This window comes from Salvelinus alpinus, chromosome 12, assembly GCF_045679555.1.
Source record: "Salvelinus alpinus chromosome 12, SLU_Salpinus.1, whole genome shotgun sequence".
NCBI classification, from domain to species: Eukaryota; Metazoa; Chordata; class Actinopteri; order Salmoniformes; family Salmonidae; genus Salvelinus; species Salvelinus alpinus.
In genome coordinates, this window is record NC_092097.1 from 48158531 (window position 1) to 48182132 (window position 23602).

At 44.8% G+C, this 23602-nt stretch overlaps 1 protein-coding gene across 4 annotated transcripts in view; it reads left to right on the forward strand.

Annotated features, from left to right (window-relative positions):
• The window catches only part of LOC139536283 (protein CBFA2T2-like), a 116872-nt gene that overhangs the window by 26656 nt on the left and 66614 nt on the right, over positions 1 to 23602 (forward strand). For 2 of the 4 annotated variants that reach the window (XM_071336684.1, XM_071336686.1), the window contains exons 2-3: positions 22051 to 22206; positions 22793 to 23034. In XM_071336684.1, coding sequence (XP_071192785.1) covers positions 22051 to 22206; positions 22793 to 23034 — 398 coding nt within the window. Of the gene's footprint in view, positions 1 to 7065; positions 7653 to 22050; positions 22207 to 22792; positions 23035 to 23602 lie in introns of those variants that run through there. The other 2 variants (XM_071336683.1, XM_071336687.1) reach the window with 2 other exon arrangements.

The following is a 23602-nucleotide window of genomic DNA, read 5'->3' on the forward strand; positions in this document are numbered from 1 at the left end:
TGTGTGTTTTTATTCACTCCACCCTCAGTCCTTATAGGTGAAGGGGTTTATGTTGAAGTTGCAGAGAGAAGAGTAAGAAAATGCCTATAGACTACACTTCAATGCAGAATAATGTGAAAATGCCTATAGACTACACTTCAATGTAGAATAATGTGAAAATGCCTATAGACTACACTTCAATGTAGAATAATGTGAAAATGCCTATAGACTACACTTCAATGTAGAATAATGTGAAAATGCCTATAGACTACACTTCAATGTAGAATAATGTGAAAATGCCTATAGACTACACTTCAATGTAGAATAATGTGAAAATGCCTGTAAACTACACTTCAATGTAGAATAATGTGAAAATGCCTATAGACTACACTTCAATGTAGAATAATGTGAAAATGCCTGTAAACTACACTTCAATGTAGAATAATGTGAAAATGCCTATAGACTACACTTCAATGTAGAATAATGTGAAAATGCCTATAGACTACACTTCAATGCAGAATAATGTGAAAATGCCTATAAACTACACTTCAATGTAGAATAATGTGAAAATGCCTATAGACTACACTTCAATGTAGAATAATGTGAAAATGCCTATAGACTACACTTCAATGTAGAATAATGTGAAAATGCCTATAGATTACACTTCAATGTATAATAATGTGAAAATGCCTATAGACTACACTTCAATGTAGAATAATGTGAAAATGCCTATAGACTACACTTCAATGTATAATAATGTGAAAATGCCTATAGATTACACTTCAATGTAGAATAATGTGAAAATGCCTGTAAACTACACTTCAATGTAGAATAATGTGAAAATGCCTATAGACTACACTTCAATGTAGAATAATGTGAAAATGCCTATAGACTACACTTCAATGTAGAATAATGTGAAAATGCCTATAGACTACACTTCAATGCAGAATAATGTGAAAATGCCTATAAACTACACTTCAATGTAGAATAATGTGAAAATGCCTATAGACTACACTTCAATGTAGAATAATGTGAAAATGCCTATAGACTACACTTCAATGTAGAATAATGTGAAAATGCCTATAGACTACACTTCAATGTAGAATAATGTGAAAATGCCTATAGATTACACTTCAATGTAGAATAATGTGAAAATGCCTATAGATTACACTTCAATGTAGAATAATGTGAAAATGCCTATAGACTACACTTCAATGTAGAATAATGTGAAAATGCCTGTAAACTACACTTCAATGTAGAATAATGTGAAAATGCCTGTAAACTACACTTCAATGCAAGACAGTAGGTTAGAAGGCCAACATTTCACTGCAATGCTTTACACACATGCGCTCCATTCTCCTGGCTTGTTCCCAACCATTTAAGATGTTTTAAATGTTGAATTGTCTTCAGGGGGTTAAATCCCAACGTCTGCCACATGTGACTCTATTTATCACTTTTATTACTCGTCTTTTGACATTTTCCCTCTGTCAAAGTGCAAGTATTCCACTGTCATAATCGGCGTTGTGAAAACCGAGCCATTTGAATGCATTAAACATGGCCTGTGGCGTATTGAACATCTGGCTGTGAATGACCTCTTTGCCTTGGTAGAGCCACTCACAGTAAGCCTCCCTCTTCACACCTGGTCTCAAACGAGCTTGCCTTACTAGTCTCTCTTGTTCCTAATGTCCCAAAGCTCGTATCCAGTTTTATGGCCAAAGCTGTGTCTGCTATAGTAGACTAGTGTCAAACGACACATGGTTTTGCCTCGGAGCTGCCTTGCCTTTCTCTCTGACTCTGTCCGTGTCCGACATGATTTAAAAAATGAGTGCTGTCGAGACCGGCAGGTTAAGTGGACTGTCAGGCGGTTCGTAAAGAATAGGAGACGGTTTGTCTGACCCTTCCAATGACACAAGAGCTCACAGTACTCTCTGATTTACGACAGTGTCCAGGGCTCAGGCTGGAGTTGAAAGAGACATCAGGGTGGTGGGGACTCGGCTGATTGATGAGCAAGAATATCAGTTATTCACGGAGAGGTGAGAAGGGCCCTGTTCTACTGGGCAAGGGAAAGGAGTGCTGCTGCTGTGGGAACAACTGGTTTTCTTTGAATGGGGATGGATGAAGGGTGGGAATTATGGGGATTATGTCACTATTCTATGCCAAGTGTGTGATACATTTTTTTGGGGACAAGCTTTTGTTTTGCACAGGTGTGTTCACTGAATTTCCAATTCGTTTTTGACTGACCCTGGAACACCTGGAAGCCTACACTCCTCTCTCTACACACACACACACACACACAAACACACACTCCATCTGACCGCTCAGTGATGCAGGTGTGTATTTCACTCTGGAATGGGCCATCAAATTACAATGGAGCCATCGGTTGCAGATGTGTGTCTGACACCGTTACAAACATGACCAAGATACCAACATATTAGAGGGCTTGTTATAAAGCAGTCCATGGAGATTTACTTAAAAATGACCTTGTTCAATCAAATCCGTTAACCAGGTTTCTGGGTCTAGGCCTAGGCCTAAGCTGAGAACATCAGTCCTTCTGCAATGCAAGAATACAATGTACGTTATTTGGATTCCTGCATTCATCATACCCAACAATACTCGGTGGAACAGAATGACAACCAACTGCACAATATGAATGCAAATCTCCATTGTTTCTGAGAATAGACACAGAAATTATTATCATTTGGGATTGAATAGGTGCCACGGGCTTCCTCCCAAATGGGACCCTATTTCCTATATAGTGCACTACTTTTGAACAGAGCCCTAAGAGCTCTGGTCAACACTAAGCCATTATAATAGGGAATAGGGTGTGTGGAGGGCCACTCAAACCCAGAGCACTGACTTCATGTCCATGTGGATGCTGTTCCGTTCCCTTCGAGCCCTACAGCATTTACGAGTCGTCTCCCAATCACCCGTTTCTTCCCTGCTCTTTAAACTCTACTTTGTTCATGGGGCCACACTCCTTTATAGCCGTCGTCTGTCCGTCGTACATTCCTCTGTTTTCTGCTTCTCTCTCTGTTCTTGTCCTCTTTGACTCTCTCTCTCTGTCATTCAGTGCCAGTGTAACGGATGTGAAATGGCTAGCTAGTTAGCGGGTACGCGCTAGTAGCGTTTCAATCAGTTACGTCACTTGCTCTGAGACTTAAGTAGGGTTTCCCCTTGCTCTGCAAGGGCCGTGGCCTTTGTGGAGCGATGGGTAACGATGCTTCATGGGCGACCGTTGTTGATGTGTGCAGAAGGTCCCTGGTTCGCGCCCGAGGTCGGGGCGAGGGGACGGTTTAAAGTTATACTGTTACATTGATGCTGTTGACCCGGATCACTGGTTGCTGCGGAAAAGGAGGAGGTTGAAAGGGGGGTGAGTGTAACGGATGTGAAATGGCTAGCTAGTTAGCGGGTACGCGCTAGTAGCGTTTCAATCAGTTACGTCACTTGCTCTGAGACTTAAGTAGGGTTTCCCCTTGCTCTGCAAGGGCCGCGGCTTTTGTGGAGCAATGGGTAACGACGCTTCGTGGGTGTCAGTTGTTGATGTGTGCAGAGGGTCCCTGGTTCGCGCCCGTGTCGGGGCGAGGGGACGGTTTAAAGTTATACTGTTACACCAGTAAGTGCTATTCCATCTCTGCAGTCATTTTGTACAGGCTCCAGCCAGGACAGCCGTTTGTATTTTTGTAATTATAACTGAGTGACAAGGTTATAGACTGGATTTCTTTGGAGGGGAATTGAGGGCAAAGAAGAAGCCCTCTTTCTCCTCCTCTCTTCTCCCATCTCGCGGAGAAACGTGATGGGCCCACGTTGAAGACACATCTGTTACTTACACAGACACACACACACACACACACACACACACACACACACACACACACACACACACACACACACACACACACACACACACACACACACACACACACACACACACACACACACACACACACACACACACACACACACACACACACACACAAAGGTACCCTGTTGACGTTGGGCCAGGGCCAGCTATGTAGTCTGCTGCTGGCTGGAGATGTAAGGCCAGCCAAAACAAACACGCAGCCTGGCCGTTCGAGGCTTCATCCAAAATGACAACCTATTCCATATTTAGTGCACTACTGTTGACCAAGGCCCATAGGACTCTAGTGAACTATATAGGGAATAGGGTTCTATAGGACTCTGGTCTAAAGTAGTGAAATATATAGGGAATAGGGTTCTATAGGACTCTGGTCTAAAGTAGTGAACTATATAGGGAGTAGGGTTCTATAGAGCTCTGGTCTAAAGTAGTGCACTATATAGGGAATAGGGTACTATTTGTGACGCTTGACTGTCTTGCCTTACTGATGAAACCAAGTGAAAACAGCACTTTTCTCATCCTGTTTTTCTCTCCCTCGCTCTTTCTCTCCTTCACTCTCTCTTTCTCTGTCTTTCTCTCCCCGTCTCTCTTTCTCTCCTTCCCTCTCTCTTTCTCTGTCTCTTTCTCTCCCCGTCTCTCTTTCTCTCCTTCCCTCTCTCTTTCTCTGTCTCTTTCTCTCCCCGTCTCTCTTTCTCTCCTTCCCTCTCTCTTTCTCTGTCTCTTTCTCTCCCCGTCTCTCTTTCTCTCCTTCCCTCTCTCTTTCTCTGTCTCTTTCTCTCCCCGTCTCTCTTTCTCTCCTTTCCCTCTCTCTTTCTCTGTCTCTTTCTCTCCCCGTCTCTCTTTCTCTCCTTCCCTCTCTCTTTCTCTGTCTCTTTCTCTCCCCGTCTCTCTTTTTCTCCTTCCCTCTCTCTTTCTCTGTCTCTTTCTCTCCCCGTCTCTCTTTCTCTCCTTCCCTCTCTCTTTCTCTGTCTCTTTCTCTCCCCGTCTCTCTTTCTCTCCTTCCCGTTCTCTTTCTCTCCCTGTCTCTCTTTCTCTCCTTCCCTCTCCCTTCATGGCGCCTCTAACATGCAGACTCATTTATTTTCCCTGTTGTCTCTTGTCCAACAGACTTTCCCAAATTGTCCCCTATTCCCTACATAGAGCACTAGACATGCCCAAATTACCCCACAAAGTATTATAGATCATATTTGAAGGTCCGTAGATAGTACATTTTATTTTAACAGCACCTGATGATTGGACAATGGGGAGGTTACAATTTAATGTACTTTTGGCTGATTGGAGTTGTCATCACCCAAGAGGCAAAAACTATAAATAATGTTTTCAAATGAGCTGAATGGAGCTAGCATCGTGTGCCTCATTGGAAAGGCGACACACACATACACACAGCCCCGATATAGGAGCTCTAAGCCTTTGTTTAGACAGTTGTCATGGGGAGAGTTGTCATGGGTTGTTGTCATAGGTTGTTGTCATGGGTTGTTGTCATATGGAGTTGTCATGGGTTGTTGTCATGGGGAGAGTTGTCATGGGGGAGTTGTCATGGAAGAGTTGTTATGGAGGAGTTGTCATGGGGAGTTGTCATGGAGGAGTTGTCATGGGTTGTTGTCATGGGGAGAGTTGTCATGGGGGAGTTGTCATGGGGGAGTTGTCATGGAAGAGTTGTTATGGAGGAGTTGTCATGGGGAGTTGTCATGGAAGAGTTGTTATGGGGAGTTGTCATGGGGAGAGTTTCATGGGTTGTTGTCATGGGTTGTTGTCATGGGGAGAGTTGTCATGGGTTGTTGTCATAGGGAGTTGTCATGGGTTGTTGTCATGGAAGAGTTGTCATGGGGAGTTGTCATGGAGGAGTTGTCATGGGAGAGTTGTCATGGACGAGTTGTCATGGGGAGTTGTCATGGAGGAGTTGTCATGGAGGAGTTGTCATGGGAGAGTTGTCATGGACGAGTTGTCATGGACGAGTTGTCATGGACGAGTTGTCATGGGAGAGTTGTCATGGGAGAGTTGTCATGGGGGAGTTGTCATGGGGAGTTGTCATGGAGGAGTTGTCATGGGGGAGTTGTCATGGGAGAGTTGTCATGGACGAGTTGTCATGGGAGAGTTGTCATGGACGAGTTGTCATGGACGAGTTGTCATGGGGAGTTGTCATGGGGGAGTTGTCATGGAGGAGTTGTCATGGGGGAGTTGTCATGGGGGAGTTGTCATGGACGAGTTGTCATGGGAGAGTTGTCATGGGGGAGTTGTCATGGGAGAGTTGTCATGGGGGAGTTGTCATGGACGAGTTGTCATGGGGGAGTTGTCATGGGAGAGTTGTCATGGGGGAGTTGGTGTGCTCGTGTGTGTGCTTTCGTGTGTATGTGTGTGTGTGTACAGTATATTTGAGAGAGAGAGAGAGAGATGTGATCTGTATTGTCAGTGTGTGGACAGGCAGAGACCAGGTGCAGGCTTTGTTTCCAGTCTACTCTCACCATGCTGCATTCAATGCCTTATGTCTTTAACCTCCCTCCCTCCATCCCTTCCATGCTCCCTCTACCCCCTCCTCCTCCCTCGATCTACCTCCCTCTATCCCTTTATCCCTTCCACGCTCCCTCTATCCCCACCTCCCTCCCTCTATCCCCTCACCCTCCCACTATCCCCCTCTCCCTCCCTCTATCCCCTCACCCTCCCTCTATCCCCATCTCCCTCCCTCTATCCCCTCACCCTCCCTCTATCCCCCTCTCCCTCCCTCTATCCATTCCACGCTCCCTCTATCCCCCTCTCCCTCCCTCTATCCCCTCACCCTCCCTCTATCCCTGTCTCCCTCCCTTCCTCTATCCCTGTCTCCCTCCCTCTATCCCCCTCTCCCTCCCTCTATCCCCCCACCCTCCCTCTATCCCCCTCTCCCTCTCTCTATCCCCTCCTCCCTCCCTCTATCCCCCTCTCCCTCCCTATATCCCCCTCTCCCTCCCTCTATCCCCTCTCCCCCTCTCTCCCTCCCTTTATCCCCCTCTCCCTCCCTCTATCCCACTCTCCCTCCCTATATCCCTTCCTCCCCCCCTATATCCCCTCCTCCCTCCCTCTATCCTCCTCTCCCTCCCTATATCTCCCTCTCCCTCCCTCTATCCCCCTCTCCTACCCTCTATCCCCTCCCTCCCTCTAAACCCCTCTCCCTCCCTCTAAACCCCTCTCCCTCCCTCTATCTCTTCCTCCCTATACCCCACTCTCCCTCCCTATATCCCCTCCTCCCTCCCTATATCCCCTCCTCCCTCCCTCTATCCTCCTCTCCCTCCCTATATCTCCCTCTCCCTCCCTCTATCCCCCTCTCCTTCCCTCTATCCCCTCCTCCCTCCCTCTAAACCCCTCTCCCTCCCTCTATCCCCTCCTCCTTCCCTCTATCCCCTCCTCCCTCCCTCTAAACCCCTCTCCCTCCCTCTATCCCCTCCTCCCTCCCTCTAAACCCCTATCCCTCCCTCTATCCCTTCCTCCCTATACCCCCCTCTCCCTCCCTATATCCCCCTCTCCCTCCCTCTATCCCCTCCTCCCTCCCTTTAAACCCCTCTCTCTCCCTCTATCCCATCCTCCCTCTATCCCCCTCTTCCTCCCTCTATCCCCCACTCTATCCCGCCCTCCCCCTCCTCTGCTTCCCTTGGAACACAGCATTGTGTTTCTCCCCTTGGCTGGGGGAGCCGGGACCCTTCTGTCCCTTCTGTCTCCTTCACAGGTGACTGTTGGGGGTCCCAGCTGGCCAGCCTCTTGCCCGATTAGATCCATATGGAGGATGGGGGACAGAGGAAGGAGGGAGGAGGAGGAGGGGGCCGGGGCCGGGGCAATCGAGGCAGCAACGGTACTGGTTGTGGTGCTAAGGGGCTGATAGCTTAAAACCCTTTTGTGTCCTTGGCTTTGTGAGCAGGCTTCTTCCTCTGTTCTTGTCCTCTTTGACTCTCTCGTTCTTTTTCTCCTTCTCTCTCCCTTTGTCTCTCTCTCTCTCTCTCTCTCTCTCTCTCTCTCTCTCTCTCTCTCTCTCTCTCTCTCTCTCTCTCTCTCTCTCTCGCTCCCTCTTTCTCTCTCTCTTTCTCTCTGTCTCTGTCTCTCTATATCTCCTGAGTGTTTTGTTGGTAAGAGTGCGGGGCGTTAGGTAGTTGGGTGCAATGCTCCTTTTTTGTGTTGTAATTCATTTTATATGGATTTAAGCAATCAGAGCTTAGAACTAGCGAGGTCTTTTGATGGAAATGTATCTTTCTAAAATCACAAGCATAATTCGTCTTTTAGAAGCGCTTCTCTATTTGTTGTTTCAGACTGTGTCCTTAAGTTACAACATCAAGGTTGGCTATGTGTGGGTCGGAATGGCCCACATGGCAGGAAATGTCCCTGAGTTGTGACTTGGGGTGTGTTTGCATGTCTGTCTGTGTGTCTGTGTGTGTGTGTGTGTGTTCAGAGGAAGCTGTCAGACAGTGATAAGTGGTGCACTGCCTCCCCTTTCACTCCATCCCACATGACAGCCTCTAGGTGTGTGTGTGTGTGTGTGGGGGGGGGGGGGGGGGGGGGGCACAGAGCTGACAGCATGGGTCTTCTACACTGAATTTAGATCATGAAACGACATGATAATAGGTGTTTTATCTTCCTTGAGACTCAGATCTGTTGTATCTGACGACCTGTAGTTGAAAGTCAAATTGTCAGTCTTATCACACAAACATTCCTCTACCTTTTGTCTTATATCTGCATTATTCATCAGATTACTTACTCAAATATAACACAAATAGCCTCAAGACACACACACACACATGTCTCGTTTGATCTAGTTATTAAATGTAGTGACTATTTTACTGGCCTTGTTGTTATACACCGTAGCAGGGAGGATGTGTCAGTCATTCCAGTTCACCGCTTCATCTGTTTCTCAAAACATTCCTCTTTTCTATCTCTCTTTCTCTCTCCCTCTCTTTCTCTCTCTCTTTCTCTCTCTCTCTCTTGCTCTTTCTCTCTCTGTCGCTCTCTCTCTCGTGTCTCCCTTTCTCTCTCGTGTCTCCCTTTCTCTCTCGCTCTCTCTGTCTCTCATGTCTCTCTCTCGCTCTCCACAGCTGTTAGATTGCATGCTTATTAGAGTGGGAGATTAGAGACACCTGGTGCACAGGAGAGGAGCACAATATATATCTATCTATCAAGAAGACATGAAGATGAAAGATTTAAGAAGAAGTGTTTCATATTTTTGTTGTTGTTGATATTTCTTTATCAAATGTATTTGAAGTGCTTTATGTTTTCACTTTTCTGACATGGTCCCCACCTACCTTTAGAACAAATTACATATGAATCTATTTAGATGCTTGTTCAGTCAGACTCCCCATTTCTGCCCTATTCTAATCTTATCTAGCCCTATTCTATTGGATTCTATTTGACTCTTATCTAGCCCTATTCTATTGGATTCTATTTGACTCTTATCTAGCCCTATTCTATTGGATTCTATTTTACTCTTATCTAGCCCTATTCTATTGGATTCTATTTGACTTGTATCTAGCCCTATTCTATTGGATTCTATTTGACTCTTATCTAGCCCTATTCTATTGGATTCTATTTGACTCTTATCTAGCCCTATTCTATTGGATTCTATTTGACTCTTATCTAGCCCTATTCTATTGGATTCTATTTGACTCTTATCTAGCCCTATTCTATTGGATTCTATTTGACTCTTATCTAGCCCTATTCTATTGGATTCTATTTGACTCTTATCTAGCCCTATTTTATTGGATTCTATTCCACTCTCATCTAGCCTTATTCTATTGGATTCTATTTGACTCTTATCTAGCCCTATTCTATTGGATTATATTCTACTCTCATCTAGCCCTATTCTATTGGATTCTATTTGACTCTCATCTAGCCCTATTCTATTGGATTATATTCTACTCTCATCTAGCCCTATTCTATTGGATTCTATTTGACTCTTATCTAGCCCTATTCTATTGGATTATATTCTACTCTCATCTAGCCCTATTCTATTGGATTATATTTGACTCTTATCTAGCCATATTCTATTGGATTCTATTCTACTCTTATCTAGCCCTATTTTATTGGATTCTATTCTACTCTCATCTAGCCCTATTCTATTGGATTCTATTTGACTCTTATCTAGCCATATTCTATTGGATTCTATTCTACTCTCATCTAGCCCTATTTTATTGGATTCTATTCTACTCTCATCTAGCCCTATTCTATTGCATTCTATTTTACTCTTATCTAGCCCTATTCTATTGGATTCTATTTTACTCTTATCTAGCCCTATTCTATTGGATTCTATTTGACTCTTATCTAGCCATATTCTATTGGATTCTATTTGACTCTTATCTAGCCCTATTCTATTGGATTCTATTTGACTCTTATCTAGCCATATTCTATTGGATTCTATTTGACTCTTATCTAGCCCTATTCTATTGGATTCTATTTGACTCTTATCTAGACATATTCTATTGGATTCTATTTGACTCTTATCTAGCCCTATTCTATTGGATTCTATTTGACTCTTATCTAGCCCTATTCTATTGGATTCTATTTTACTCTTATCTAGCCCTATTCTATTGGATTCTATTTGACTCTTATCTAGCCATATTCTATTGAATTCTATTTGACTCTTATCTAGCCCTATTCTATTGGATTCTATTTGACTCTTATCTAGCCCTATTCTATTGGATTCTATTTGACTCTTATCTAGCCCTATTCTATTGGATTCTATTTGACTCTTATCTAGCCCTATTCTATTGGATTCTATTTGACTCTTATCTAGCCCTATTCTATTGGATTCTATTTTGCTCTTATCTAGCCCTATTCTATTGGATTCTATTCTACTCTTATCTAGCCCTATTCTATTGGATTCTATTCTACTCTTATCTAGCCCTATTCTATTGGATTCTATTCTACTCTCATCTAGCCCTATTCTATTGGATTCTATTTGACTCTTATCTAGCCCTATTCTATTGGATTATATTCTACTCTTATCTAGCCCTATTCTATTGGATTCTGTTCGACTCTTATCTAGCCCTATTCTATTGGATTCTATTCTACTCTTATCTAGCCCTATTCTATTGGATTCTGTTCGACTCTTATCTAGCCCTATTCTATTAGATTCTATTCTACTCTCCTTTACACAGAATGTATTTATTTATTTTTTAGTATAAACCATATCTTTGAAACAACTTCAGTTAATGTGTACACTACAGCATTACTTTCCAGTCTATTTTTCATGTTCTTTCTCTATGCTCATGCTTCTTGTTCATTCATATCAGGGATAAGGTGACAGGTGGCAGTCAGACCAGCTAGACAAACATCCTGTAAACATAGGTGTCTCGCTGAGCTAACACAGGACAATATTCTTTATAATAATGTGTGTGTGCGTTTTAGTCAGTGTGTGTGTTAAGGCTGGGAATTGCCAGGGACCTTACGATACGATATTATCTCAATCCTTAGCTGCCGATACGATATGTTTTGCGACTCTCACTATTATATATGTATTGCGATTCGATACTGTGATATTTTTGCGATTCGATGTTTCAAACATATTGCTCACCATATGTCTGCTGCAGAGAGACATGAGAACACGAGTTGTCATCAGTCAGGGAAATAAAAGTGCAAAAAAGTTATTGGCTCGCCATTTAAAAAGCAGATGGAGAACAAGCTATAGAAGGACAAATACTGGAGTTTTGGTGCAGGTACAGCCGACTAGTAGAAACATAATATTGTGATATTGTCAAAACAATACGATATATCATCAAAATAATAATATCCCAATATGTAACTGTATCGTTTTTTCCCCCATCAGTAATATGTGTTTGTGTGGGGGGGGGGCTTGCATCCGTATGTTAGTCAGTGACTGACAGTAGTAGTGGTCTCAGGTGACAGACTGACAGTGGTAGTGGTCTCAGGTGACAGACTGACAGTAGTAGTGGTCTCAGGTGACAGACTGACAGTAGTAGTGATCTCAGGTGACAGACTGACAGTGGTAGTGGTCTCAGGTGACAGACTGACAGTAGTAGTGGTCTCAGGCGACAGACTGACAGTGGTAATGGTCTCAGGTGACAGACTGACAGTGGTAGTGGTCTCAGGTGACAGACTGACAGTAGTAGTGGTCTCAGGTGACAGACTGACAGTAGTAGTGGTCTCAGGTGACAGACTGACAGTGGTAGTGGTCTCAGGTGACAGACTGACAGTGGTAGTGGTCTCAGGTGACAGACTGACAGTAGTAGTGGTCTCAGGTGACAGACTGACAGTAGTAGTGGTCTCAGGTGACAGACTGACAGTAGTAGTGGTCTCAGGTGACAGACTGACAGTGGTAGTGGTCTCAGGTGACAGACTGACAGTAGTAGTGGTCTCAGGTGACAGACTGACAGTAGTAGTGATCTCAGGTGACAGACTGACAGTGGTAGTGGTCTCAGGTGACAGACTGACAGTAGTAGTGGTCTCAGGCGACAGACTGACAGTGGTAATGGTCTCAGGTGACAGACTGACAGTGGTAGTGGTCTCAGGTGACAGACTGACAGTAGTAGTGGTCTCAGGTGACAGACTGACAGTAGTAGTGGTCTCAGGTGACAGACTGACAGTAGTAGTGGTCTCAGGTGACAGACTGACAGTGGTAGTGGTCTCAGGTGACAGACTGACAGTGGTAGTGGTCTCAGGTGACAGACTGACAGTAGTAGTGGTCTCAGGTGACAGACTGACAGTAGTAGTGGTCTCAGGTGACAGACTGACAGTGGTAATGGTCTCAGGCGACAGACTGACAGTAGTAGTGGTCTCAGGTGACAGACTGACAGTAGTAGTGGTCTCAGGTGACAGACTGACAGTAGTAGTGGTCTCAGGTGACAGACTGACAGTAGTAGTGGTCTCAGGCGACAGACTGACAGTAGTAGTGGTCTCAGGTGACAGACTGACAGTAGTAGTGGTCTCAGGTGACAGACTGACAGTGGTAGTGGTCTCAGGTGACAGACTGACAGTGGAGTGGTCTCAGGTGACAGACTGACAGTGGTAGTGGTCTCAGGCGACAGACTGACAGTAGTAGTGGTCTCAGGTGACAGACTGACAGTAGTAGTGGTCTGAGGTGACAGACTGACAGTAGTAGTGGTCTCAGGTGACAGACTGACAGTGGAGTGGTCTCAGGTGACAGACTGACAGTGGTAGTGGTCTCAGGTGACAGACTGACAGTAGTAGTGGTCTCAGGTGACAGACTGACAGTAGTAGTGGTCTCAGGTGACAGACTGACAGTGGTAGTGGTCTCAGGTGACAGACTGACAGTAGTAGTGGTCTGAGGTGACAGACTGACAGTGGTAGTGGTCTCAGGTGACAGACTGACAGTAGTAGTGGTCTCAGGTGACAGACTGACAGTAGTAGTGGTCTCAGGTGACAGACTGACAGTAGTAGTGGTCTCAGGTGACAGACTGACAGTGGTAGTGGTCTCAGGTGACAGACTGACAGTGGTAGTGGTCTCAGGTGACAGACTGACAGTGGTAGTGGTCTCAGGTGACAGACTGACAGTGGTAGTGGTCTCAGGTGACAGACTGACAGTAGTAGTGGTCTCAGGTGACAGACTGACAGTAGTAGTGGTCTCAGGTGACAGACTGACAGTAGTAGTGGTCTCAGGTGACAGACTGACAGTAGTAGTGGTCTCAGGTGACAGACTGACAGTGGTAGTGGTCTCAGGTGACAGACTGACAGTGGTAGTGGTCTCAGGTGACAGACTGACAGTGGTAGTGGTCTCAGGTGACAGACTGACAGTAGTAGTGGTCTCAGGTGACAGACTGACAGTAGTAGTGGTCTGAGGTGACAGACTGACAGTGGTAGTGGTCTCAGGTGACAGACTGACAGTAGTAGTGGTCTGAGGTGACAGACTGACAGTAGTAGTGGTCTCAGGTGACAGACTGACAGTAGTAGTGGTCTCAGGTGACAGACTGACAGTAGTAGTGATCTCAGGTGACAGACTGACAGTGGTAGTGGTCTCAGGTGACAGACTGACAGTAGTAGTGGTCTCAGGTGACAGACTGACAGTAGTAGTGGTCTCAGGTGACAGACTGACAGTGGTAGTGGTCTCAGGTGACAGACTGACAGTGGTAGTGGTCTCAGGTGACAGACTGACAGTGGTAGTGGTCTCAGGTGACAGACTGACAGTAGTAGTGGTCTCAGGTGACAGACTGACAGTAGTAGTGGTCTGAGGTGACAGACTGACAGTGGTAGTGGTCTCAGGTGACAGACTGACAGTAGTAGTGGTCTGAGGTGACAGACTGACAGTAGTAGTGGTCTCAGGTGACAGACTGACAGTAGTAGTGGTCTCAGGTGACAGACTGACAGTAGTAGTGATCTCAGGTGACAGACTGACAGTGGTAGTGGTCTCAGGTGACAGACTGACAGTAGTAGTGGTCTCAGGTGACAGACTGACAGTAGTAGTGGTCTCAGGTGACAGACTGACAGTAGTAGTGGTCTCAGGTGACAGACTGACAGTGGTAGTGGTCTGAGGTGACAGACTGACAGTAGTAGTGGTCTCAGGTGACAGACTGACAGTGGTAGTGGTCTCAGGTGACATACTGACAGTAGTAGTGGTCTCAGGTGACAGACTGACAGTAGTAGTGGTCTCAGGTGACAGACTGACAGTAGTAGTGGTCTCAGGTGACAGACTGACAGTGGTAGTGGTCTCAGGTGACAGACTGACAGTGGTAGTGGTCTCAGGTGACAGACTGACAGTGGTAGTGGTCTCAGGTGACAGACTGACAGTAGTAGTGGTCTCAGGTGACAGACTGACAGTAGTAGTGGTCTGAGGTGACAGACTGACAGTGGTAGTGGTCTCAGGTGACAGACTGACAGTAGTAGTGGTCTGAGGTGACAGACTGACAGTAGTAGTGGTCTCAGGTGACAGACTGACAGTAGTAGTGGTCTCAGGTGACAGACTGACAGTAGTAGTGATCTCAGGTGACAGACTGACAGTGGTAGTGGTCTCAGGTGACAGACTGACAGTAGTAGTGGTCTCAGGTGACAGACTGACAGTAGTAGTGGTCTCAGGTGACAGACTGACAGTAGTAGTGGTCTCAGGTGACAGACTGACAGTGGTAGTGGTCTGGGGTGACAGACTGACAGTAGTAGTGGTCTCAGGTGACAGACTGACAGTAGTAGTGGTCTGAGGTGACAGACTGACAGTGGTAGTGGTCTGAGGTGACAGACTGACAGTAGTAGTGGTCTCAGGTGACAGACTGACGGTAGTAGTGGTCTCAGGTGACAGACTGACAGTAGTAGTGGTCTCAGGTGACAGACTGACAGTAGTAGTGGTCTGAGGTGACAGACTGACAGTAGTAGTGGTCTCAGGTGACAGACTGACGGTAGTAGTGGTCTCAGGTGACAGACTGACAGTAGTAGTGGTCTCAGGTGACAGACTGACAGTAGTAGTGGTCTCAGGTGACAGACTGACAGTAGTAGTGGTCTCAGGTGACAGACTGACAGTAGTAGTGGTCTCAGGTGACAGACTGACAGTAGTAGTGGTCTCAGGTGACAGACTGACAGTAGTAGTGGTCTCAGGTGACAGACTGACAGTAGTAGTGGTCTCAGGTGACAGACTGACAGTAGTAGTGGTCTCAGGTGACAGACTGACAGTGGTAGTGGTCTCAGGTGACAGACTGACAGTAGTAGTGGTCTCAGGCGACAGACTGACAGTGGTAATGGTCTCAGGTGACAGACTGACAGTGGTAGTGGTCTCAGGTGACAGACTGACAGTAGTAGTGGTCTCAGGTGACAGACTGACAGTAGTAGTGGTCTCAGGTGACAGACTGACAGTAGTAGTGGTCTCAGGTGACAGACTGACAGTGGTAGTGGTCTCAGGTGACAGACTGACAGTAGTAGTGGTCTCAGGTGACAGACTGACGGTAGTAGTGGTCTGAGGTGACAGACTGACAGTAGTAGTGGTCTCCGGAAGTCATCCGGCTATGGCCCACTAACTGACATACTGAGTGAATTAGGCCTGTCTCTTTCTGTGTTGCATTGAATTATCTGTAACGTCGCCATGTGATGTCTTCTCAGTTACCTTATGCCATAGCCAAGGATTTCCAATCTCATTTGACTTTAGCAGTTGACACTAATGTTGATACTAATTGCTAAATGTGCTTGGTAAAGGAACTGGAAAGAAATATAGTTGTTTTAATACCGTCTGTTCTTTTGACTTGAGAAAGATGCACTCTGACCCATATTCACAAAGCTTCTCAGAGTGGGAGTCCTGATCTAGAATCAGGTCTCCCCCGTCCATATCATATTATGATCTAAACGGCAAAACTGATATAAAATGAAAAAGTGATCCTAGATCAGCAGTCATATTCTGATACACTTTGTACATATGGACCACTAAACACCAATCACTGTATTGATACACTTTATACATATGGACCACTAAACACCAATCACTGTATTGATACACTTTGTACATATGGACCACTAAACACCAATCACTGTATTGGAAGCAATGGTTTCCTCAGAGGATAGAGTTGCATATCAGCTTTCTATTGTGTTGGCGGAACTGATATTGTTATTATGAAGGTATACGTCCAATGGATTGTGTTATTGAGACGTCATCCTCATTAATACTGATATTGTTATTATGAAGGTATACATCCAATGGATTGTGTTATAGTGTTATTGAGACGTCATCCTCATTAATACTGATATTGTTATTATGAAGGTATACGTCCAATGGATTGTGTTATTGAGACGTCATCCTCATTAATTTTTTTTATTTCACCTTTATTTAACCAGGTAGGCAAATTGAGAACACGTTCTCATTTACAATTGCGACCTGGCCAAGATAAAGCAAAGCAGTTCGACACATACAACAACACATAGTTACACATGGAGTAAAACAAACATACAGTCAATAATACAGTGAAAAATAAGTCTATATACAATGTGAGCAAGTGAGGTGAGATAAGGGAGGTGAAGGCAAACAAAATATATAAAATATATATATAAATAAATAAAAATATAAAAAAGGCCATGGTGGCGAAGTAAATACAATATAGCAAGTAAAAAAATAAAAAAAAACACTGGAATGGTTGGTTTGCAGTGGAAGAAAGTGTAAAGTAGAGAGAGAAATAATGGGGTGCAAAGGAGCAAAATAAATAAATAAATACAGTAGGTAAAGAGGTAGTTGTTTGGGCTAAATTATAGATGGGCTATGTACAGGTGCAGTAATCTATGAGCTGCTCTGACAGCTGGTGCTTAAAGCTAGTGAGGGAGATAAGTGTTTCCAGTTTCAGAGATTTTTGTAGTTCGTTCCAGTCATTGGCAGCAGAGAACTGGAAGGAGAGGCGGCCAAAGGAAGAATTGGTTTTGGGGGTGACCAGAGAGATATACCTGATCAGATAATACTGATCTTGTTATTATGAAGGTATACGTCCAATGGATTGTGTTATTGAGACGTCATCCTCATTAATACTGATATTGTTATTATGAAGGTATACGTCCAATGGATTGTGTTATTGAGACGTCATCCTCATTAATACTGATCTTGTTATTATGAAGGTATACGTCCAATGGATTGTGTTATTGAGACGTCATCCTCATTAATACTGATATTGTTATTATGAAGGTATACGTCCAATGGATTGTGTTATTGAGACGTCATCCTCATTAATACTGATATTGTTATTATGAAGGTATACGTCCAATGGATCGTGTTATTGAGACGTGTGGAACTGTACGTCCCATGGATCGTGTTATTGAGACGTGTGGAGCTATACGTCCCATGGATCGTGTTATTGAGACATGTGGAGCTATACGTCCCATGGATCGTGTTATTGAGACGTGTGGAGCTATACGTCCCATGGATCGTGTTATTGAGACGTGTGGAACTGTACGTCCCATGGATCGTGTTATTGAGACGTGTGGAGCTATACGTCCCATGGATCGTGTTATTGAGACGTGTGGAACTGTACGTCCCATGGATTGTGTTATTGAGACGTGTGGAGCTATACGTCCCATGGATCGTGTTATTGAGACGTGTAGGGAACTGTACGTCCCATGGATCGTGTTATTGAGACTTGTGGAGCTATACGTCCCATGGATCATGTTATTGAGACTTGTGGAGCTATACGTCCCATGGATCGTGTTATTGAGACGTGCGGAGCATTGGAACCAGTGTGTGTGCTCCAGGCTGCTCCATGTCAAGTGCTGGCACAGTGTGTGTGTATGTGTGTGTGTGTGTGCCCGTCACTGTGCCACGTGCGTGTGTGTGAGACAGAAGCCCAAATTGCTGTGTATAGCCTTTCTTCCTGCCCCCCTGCTCTCCTGAACAGGTGGAGCGATAGAAGGCAGACCACAGGGTGCGGCGAGAAAGAGAGAGGGGAGGACAAGAAGAGGGGGAGAAATGAAGGGAGGGTAGAGTCAAAGCGGGGCTCAGATGCAAGGGCAGATGGAGCGGTCAAATCGCAGGGTGCAGTGCTGCAATCCAGAGAGTTCAGGTGAACCCTCACTGTTGTGTGGGAATGTGTGTGTGTAAACATGCTTGTCTGGTGCCTTTATTAATTCAACAGTTGAAGTCGGAAGTTTACATACACTTAGGTTGTAGTCATTAAAACCTGTTTTTCAACCAGTCCACAAATGTATTGTTAACAAACTATAGTTCTGGCAAGTCGGTTAGGACATCTACTTGTGCATGACACAAGTCATTTTTCAAACAATTGTTTACAAACAGATTATTTCACTTATAATTCACTGTATCACAATTCCAGTGGGTCAGAAGTTTACATACACTAAGTTGACTGTGCCTTTAAACAGCTTGGAAAATTCCAGAAAATGATGTCATGGCTCTAGAAGCTTTTGATAGGCTAATTGACATCATTTGAGTCAATTGGAGGTGTACCTGTGGATGTATTTCAAGGCCTACCTTCAGTCTCAGTGCCTCTTTGCTTGACATCATGGGAAAATCTAAAGAAATCAGCCAGAAGTTTCCAAACGCCTGAAGGTACCACGTTCATCTGTACAACAATAGTATGCAAGTATAAACACCATGGGACCACACAGCCGTCATACCGCTCAGGAAGGAGACGCGTTCTGTCTCCTAGAGATGAACGTACTTTGGTGCGAAAAGTGCAAATCAATCACAGACCAACAACAAAGGACCTTGTGAAGATTCTGGAGGAAACAGGTACAAACGTATCTATATCCACAGTAAATCAAGTCCTATATCGACATAACCTGAAAGGCCGCTCAGCAAGGAAGAAACCACTGTTCCAAAACCGCCATAAAAAAGCCAGACTCAGGTTTGCAACTGCACATGGGGACAAAGATCGTACTTTTTGGAGAAATGTCCTCTGGTCTGATGAAACAAAATTAGAACTGTTTGGCCATAATGACCATCGTTATGTTTGGAGGAAATAGGGGGAGGCTTGCAAGCCGAAGAACACCATCCCAACCCGGGAAGCACGGGGGTGGCAGCATCATGGTGCTTTGTTGCAGGAGGGACTGGTGCACTTCACAAAATAGATGGCATCATGAGGGAGGAAAATGATGTGGATATATTGAAGCAACATCTCAAGACATCAGTCAGGAAGTTAAAGCTTGGTTGCAAATGGGTCTTCCAAATGGACAATAACCACAAGCATACTTCCAAAGTTGTGGAAAATGTCTTAAGGACAACAAAGTCAAGGTATTGGAGTGGCCATCACAAAGTCCTGACCTCAATCCTATAGAAAATGTGTGGGCAGAACTTTTATAGCATGTGTGAGCAAGGAGGCCTACAAACCAGACTCAGTTACACCAGCTCTGTCATTCTTCAAATAAAGTGGTGATCCTAACTGACCTAAAACAGGGAATTTTTACCAGGATTAAATGTCAGGAATTGTGAATAACTGAGTTCAAATGTATTTGGCTAAGGTGTATGTAAACTTCCGACTTCAACTGTACATATACAGTGGGGCAAAAAAGTATTTAGTCAGCCACCAATTGTGCAAGTTCTCCCACTTAAAAAGATGAGAGAGGCCTTGTCTGTTAAAAACACTGTGTGTGTAACTAGTCCTACAGCCTTTTGTAGGTAAGATGCCCAAATAATAATTTCTAGTTGAATGAACATATGAGACAATTTGAGCAAACACATATTTTTAAGTTGACAGAATTTTTGTTGGAGCCAAGTTTAGGCCAACTAAAAGTATTAAGTTCATATACCACTTTTACCAAAAAGTTGAGTAAAATAAATAATAAAATAATACTTAATAATATTTAGTTGAAACAACTCACATATGTTTTCGGTGTAAGTAAGCATATACCTTTGTTGCTTTTCCTTTTTCTAAAGGGGTATGTCTACGAACCACCAAGTCATGAGGCGTATTGTTTATTTCAACATGAAAATAACTCTGATCGGGAGCCCCTCCTTTGGATTCCATCAAGTCCACAGTGGAACCACATCCTGCAGTGGCCGGTTTTTTGATTTCCTAGTTTTTACCCTAATTGTTTATCATCACATGCTGGCATATTAAATGCCATATCGCTCCCCATCAAATTGTCAAACACGCTTAAAAATCACTGAAGTACTGGCTGTTGCATTCATATGTTTGTGTATGAAGGCAGATGCTCAGTTCATGACATCAAACGAGCATAATAGTCTGTCTCTAAAGAAAACCCCTAAAACCAAGGAACCTCTCACCCAACCTTTTACCCTTTAAAACTGCTTGTCTATTAATCGTCTGTCTAAAAGCAGTTGGAAGCATCTGATCCACTCCAAATAGAGACCAGACCCAGTCTTCATGGGGATTGGACTAACACAGATGCCCTCTGATCTAAAGATTATTACCATCTCTCTCTCCCTCTCTCCCCCATCCCCTGATTTGGTGGTCCCATTCATTTCATTCATTGGCCGTGGCATATTGAGAAGTATGCGTTTAACATTCAAAAGCTTTTGCGATCTTGTTAGTAAAGCGTGAAATAGCTCCCGCCCTCTTTTCCTTCTTTCTTCGGCCCTGGCCCCACTGGCTCAATGAAGGGCCATTCTTCTCCACAAACACAATGGCTTTTCTTCATTAGCACTTCTGCCATGGATCTCAATGGAAGGGTTGAGCATGTCAAGGCAAGGCTAGACCCCAAGACATCTGGTTGCTCTACCAGGGGCAGAAGGGGGGTGGAGGAGGGGGAGGTTCTGCTGTTGTTTTCTTCCATGAAAAAGGTGAGGACATTGATAATATTGAGTCTGGAAATGTTCAGTCACTCTTCTTAACACTCACACAGAGTGGACAAAACATTAAGAACACCTTCTCTTTCCATAACACAGACTGACCAGGTGAATCCAGGTGAAAGCTACGATTCCTTGTTGATGTCACCTGTTAAATCCGCTTTAGTCAGTGTAGATGAAAGGGAGGAGACGGGTTAAAGAAGGATTGTTAAGCCTTGAGAGTGAGACAGTTGAGACATGGATTGTGTATGTGTGCCATTCAGAGGGGGGGCCATATATCCCCTGTGGAACGCGTTCGATACCTTGTAGAGTCCATGCACTGACAAACTGAGGCTGTTCTGATGGCAAAAGGGTGTACACCTTTCTAATATTGAGTTGCACCCCACCCTTTCGCCCTCAGAAAAGCCTGAATTTGTCGGGTGTGGACGCAGGGATACTGTGAAAGTGTTCCACAGGGATACTGGTCCATGTTGACTCCAACACTTCCCACAGTTGTGTCAAGTTGGCTGGATGTCCTTTGGGTGGTGGATCATTCTTGATCCACACAGGAAACTAATGTGGGATATGAATGTGGGTAGGCAGACCCACGAACCACTAATGATGACTTCCACCACCATCAAAGTTGCCCATCCCTGGTCGATGTCATGAAAAGAGCACCTCGATGCACACACACACACATTGATGCTGAGGATAGTGTGTGTTTACGTGGGTTTGTAATTTGAGTGGCTGATGATGGAAACCAGACTGCAAACCTACTTCTACACATTAGCGTGTATGTGTACGTATATGCGTGAATGTGTGTGTGTACATACGTGCGCCTGTTTGAACACCTCGACCACAAAACATCTCTGTCATGCACCTATTGACCCTGTCCCTCCTCTCTCTCTCTCTCTCTCTCTCTCTCTCTCTCTCTCTCTCTCTCTCTCTCTCTCTCTCTCTCTCTCTCTCTCTCTCTCTCTCTCTCTCTCTCTCTCTCTCTCTCTCTCTCTCTCTCTCTCTCTCTCTCTTCCTCCCCTATCTCTCCATCCCTTCTCTCTCTCTCCCTCCCTTCTTTCTCCCTCCCCTCTCTCCCCCTCCTCAGACAGTGGTGAGAAGAAGACCCCTGCCATGCCCGGCTCTCCTGTGGATGTCAAGACTCATTCCAGACCAGTCCCCAGCAGCAGCAGCGCCACCATGCCGCCCCTGCCCTCCGTGAACCCCAGCGGACCCCGGCCAGCCTCCTTCTCCTCCACCACTCGTGAGTACCACAGATATTAGCACTCTTACCATAGAAATAGAATGACTGGAGCAGTCATCCCCATTCAATGAGACCCTGGTGGGTGGCAGTTTACTCTGGGCACCTTATTCATCCGAGCTACTCAATACTGCTCCCAGCCATAAGAAGTTAAGACTCTTACCACCACTAGCTCCCCATAGAGGAGCGTCCTGGGTCTGCAGCCTCGTAATATCCATCATCCATAGATGAATTAGAGCAGTGTGGTAAACGATTTTGGAGTATTCTGATATATCTGAAAGGCTTCCTTTTTTGTCTGCTTTACTTTATGGCCATATATCAATAAAATGTATTTATAAAGCCCCCTTTGTTGTCACAAAGGCCTGTACAGTAACCCGGCCTAGATCAGATAGGTGTAAATAAGGATTCCATATGAAAGATCTGGTGATTCTATAATGAATGTGATATGTATTGTCCCTCTGTAGCATTTGCATCAGCCCATCCAATCGAAGCACTACCTCCCATGTCGGACCACATTTGATAAACCTTTTTGACCTCCTACGCCGACCTCTCATTTGCTCCTCCCCGTCCCGCCTCTTCCCTCCCCCAGTGACCAATGGAATCCACCACTCCCCGCCCACCCTAAATGCTGTGCCCTCGCCGCCCCAGCGCTACAGCAATGGGCCTAGCTCCTCCTCTTCCTCCTCGCTGGCCAATCAGCAGCTCCCGGCCACATGCGGCGCCCGACAGCTCAGCAAGCTCAAACGCTTCCTGACGACGCTGCAGCAGTTCGGCAACGACATCTCGCCCGAGATCGGAGAGAGTGTCCGCAACCTGGTGCTGGCCCTCGTGGTGAGTGGTTGATAAAACGTTTTAGGAATGGATGGAAACTCCCGTAAAACATTGTCACTTATTCTGTATTGATATGTCAACATAGTTGCATTTGATTTGAGATGTGTTTCGATGATTGAAATTAGTTGAACTGAATTGAATGGAGTCAAATAAAATTGAAGTGATATATATGTAGAATGAAATATTTGAATATATGTATATGTTACTTTCAATACCAGTACAAATATCTGCCCAAAATAGAAAAGACAGTATGTGTTATTTATGTTGGGCTGGATTTTATTTCGTCAGATGTTTTCATTCAATGGAACATGACCGTATATTCAGTATATGTGGCCCAAATGGACACACTGTATTGGTTTTGACAGGCCCCATCTGCAACATATTGAGTCCTGTGCTGTAGATTATACCTACGTATCATCTGTTGCACATCATTCATCCATGAACAGGTTGATCAGCAGTTGAAAGGGAAACTGACTTTTGGTGCCATATAGTTATTTCTCTGGTCACTCAAAGGGATTCAAGTGATTCAAGTCTATCCTCTTGTCTGAGAGAATCTATTTGGACTGAT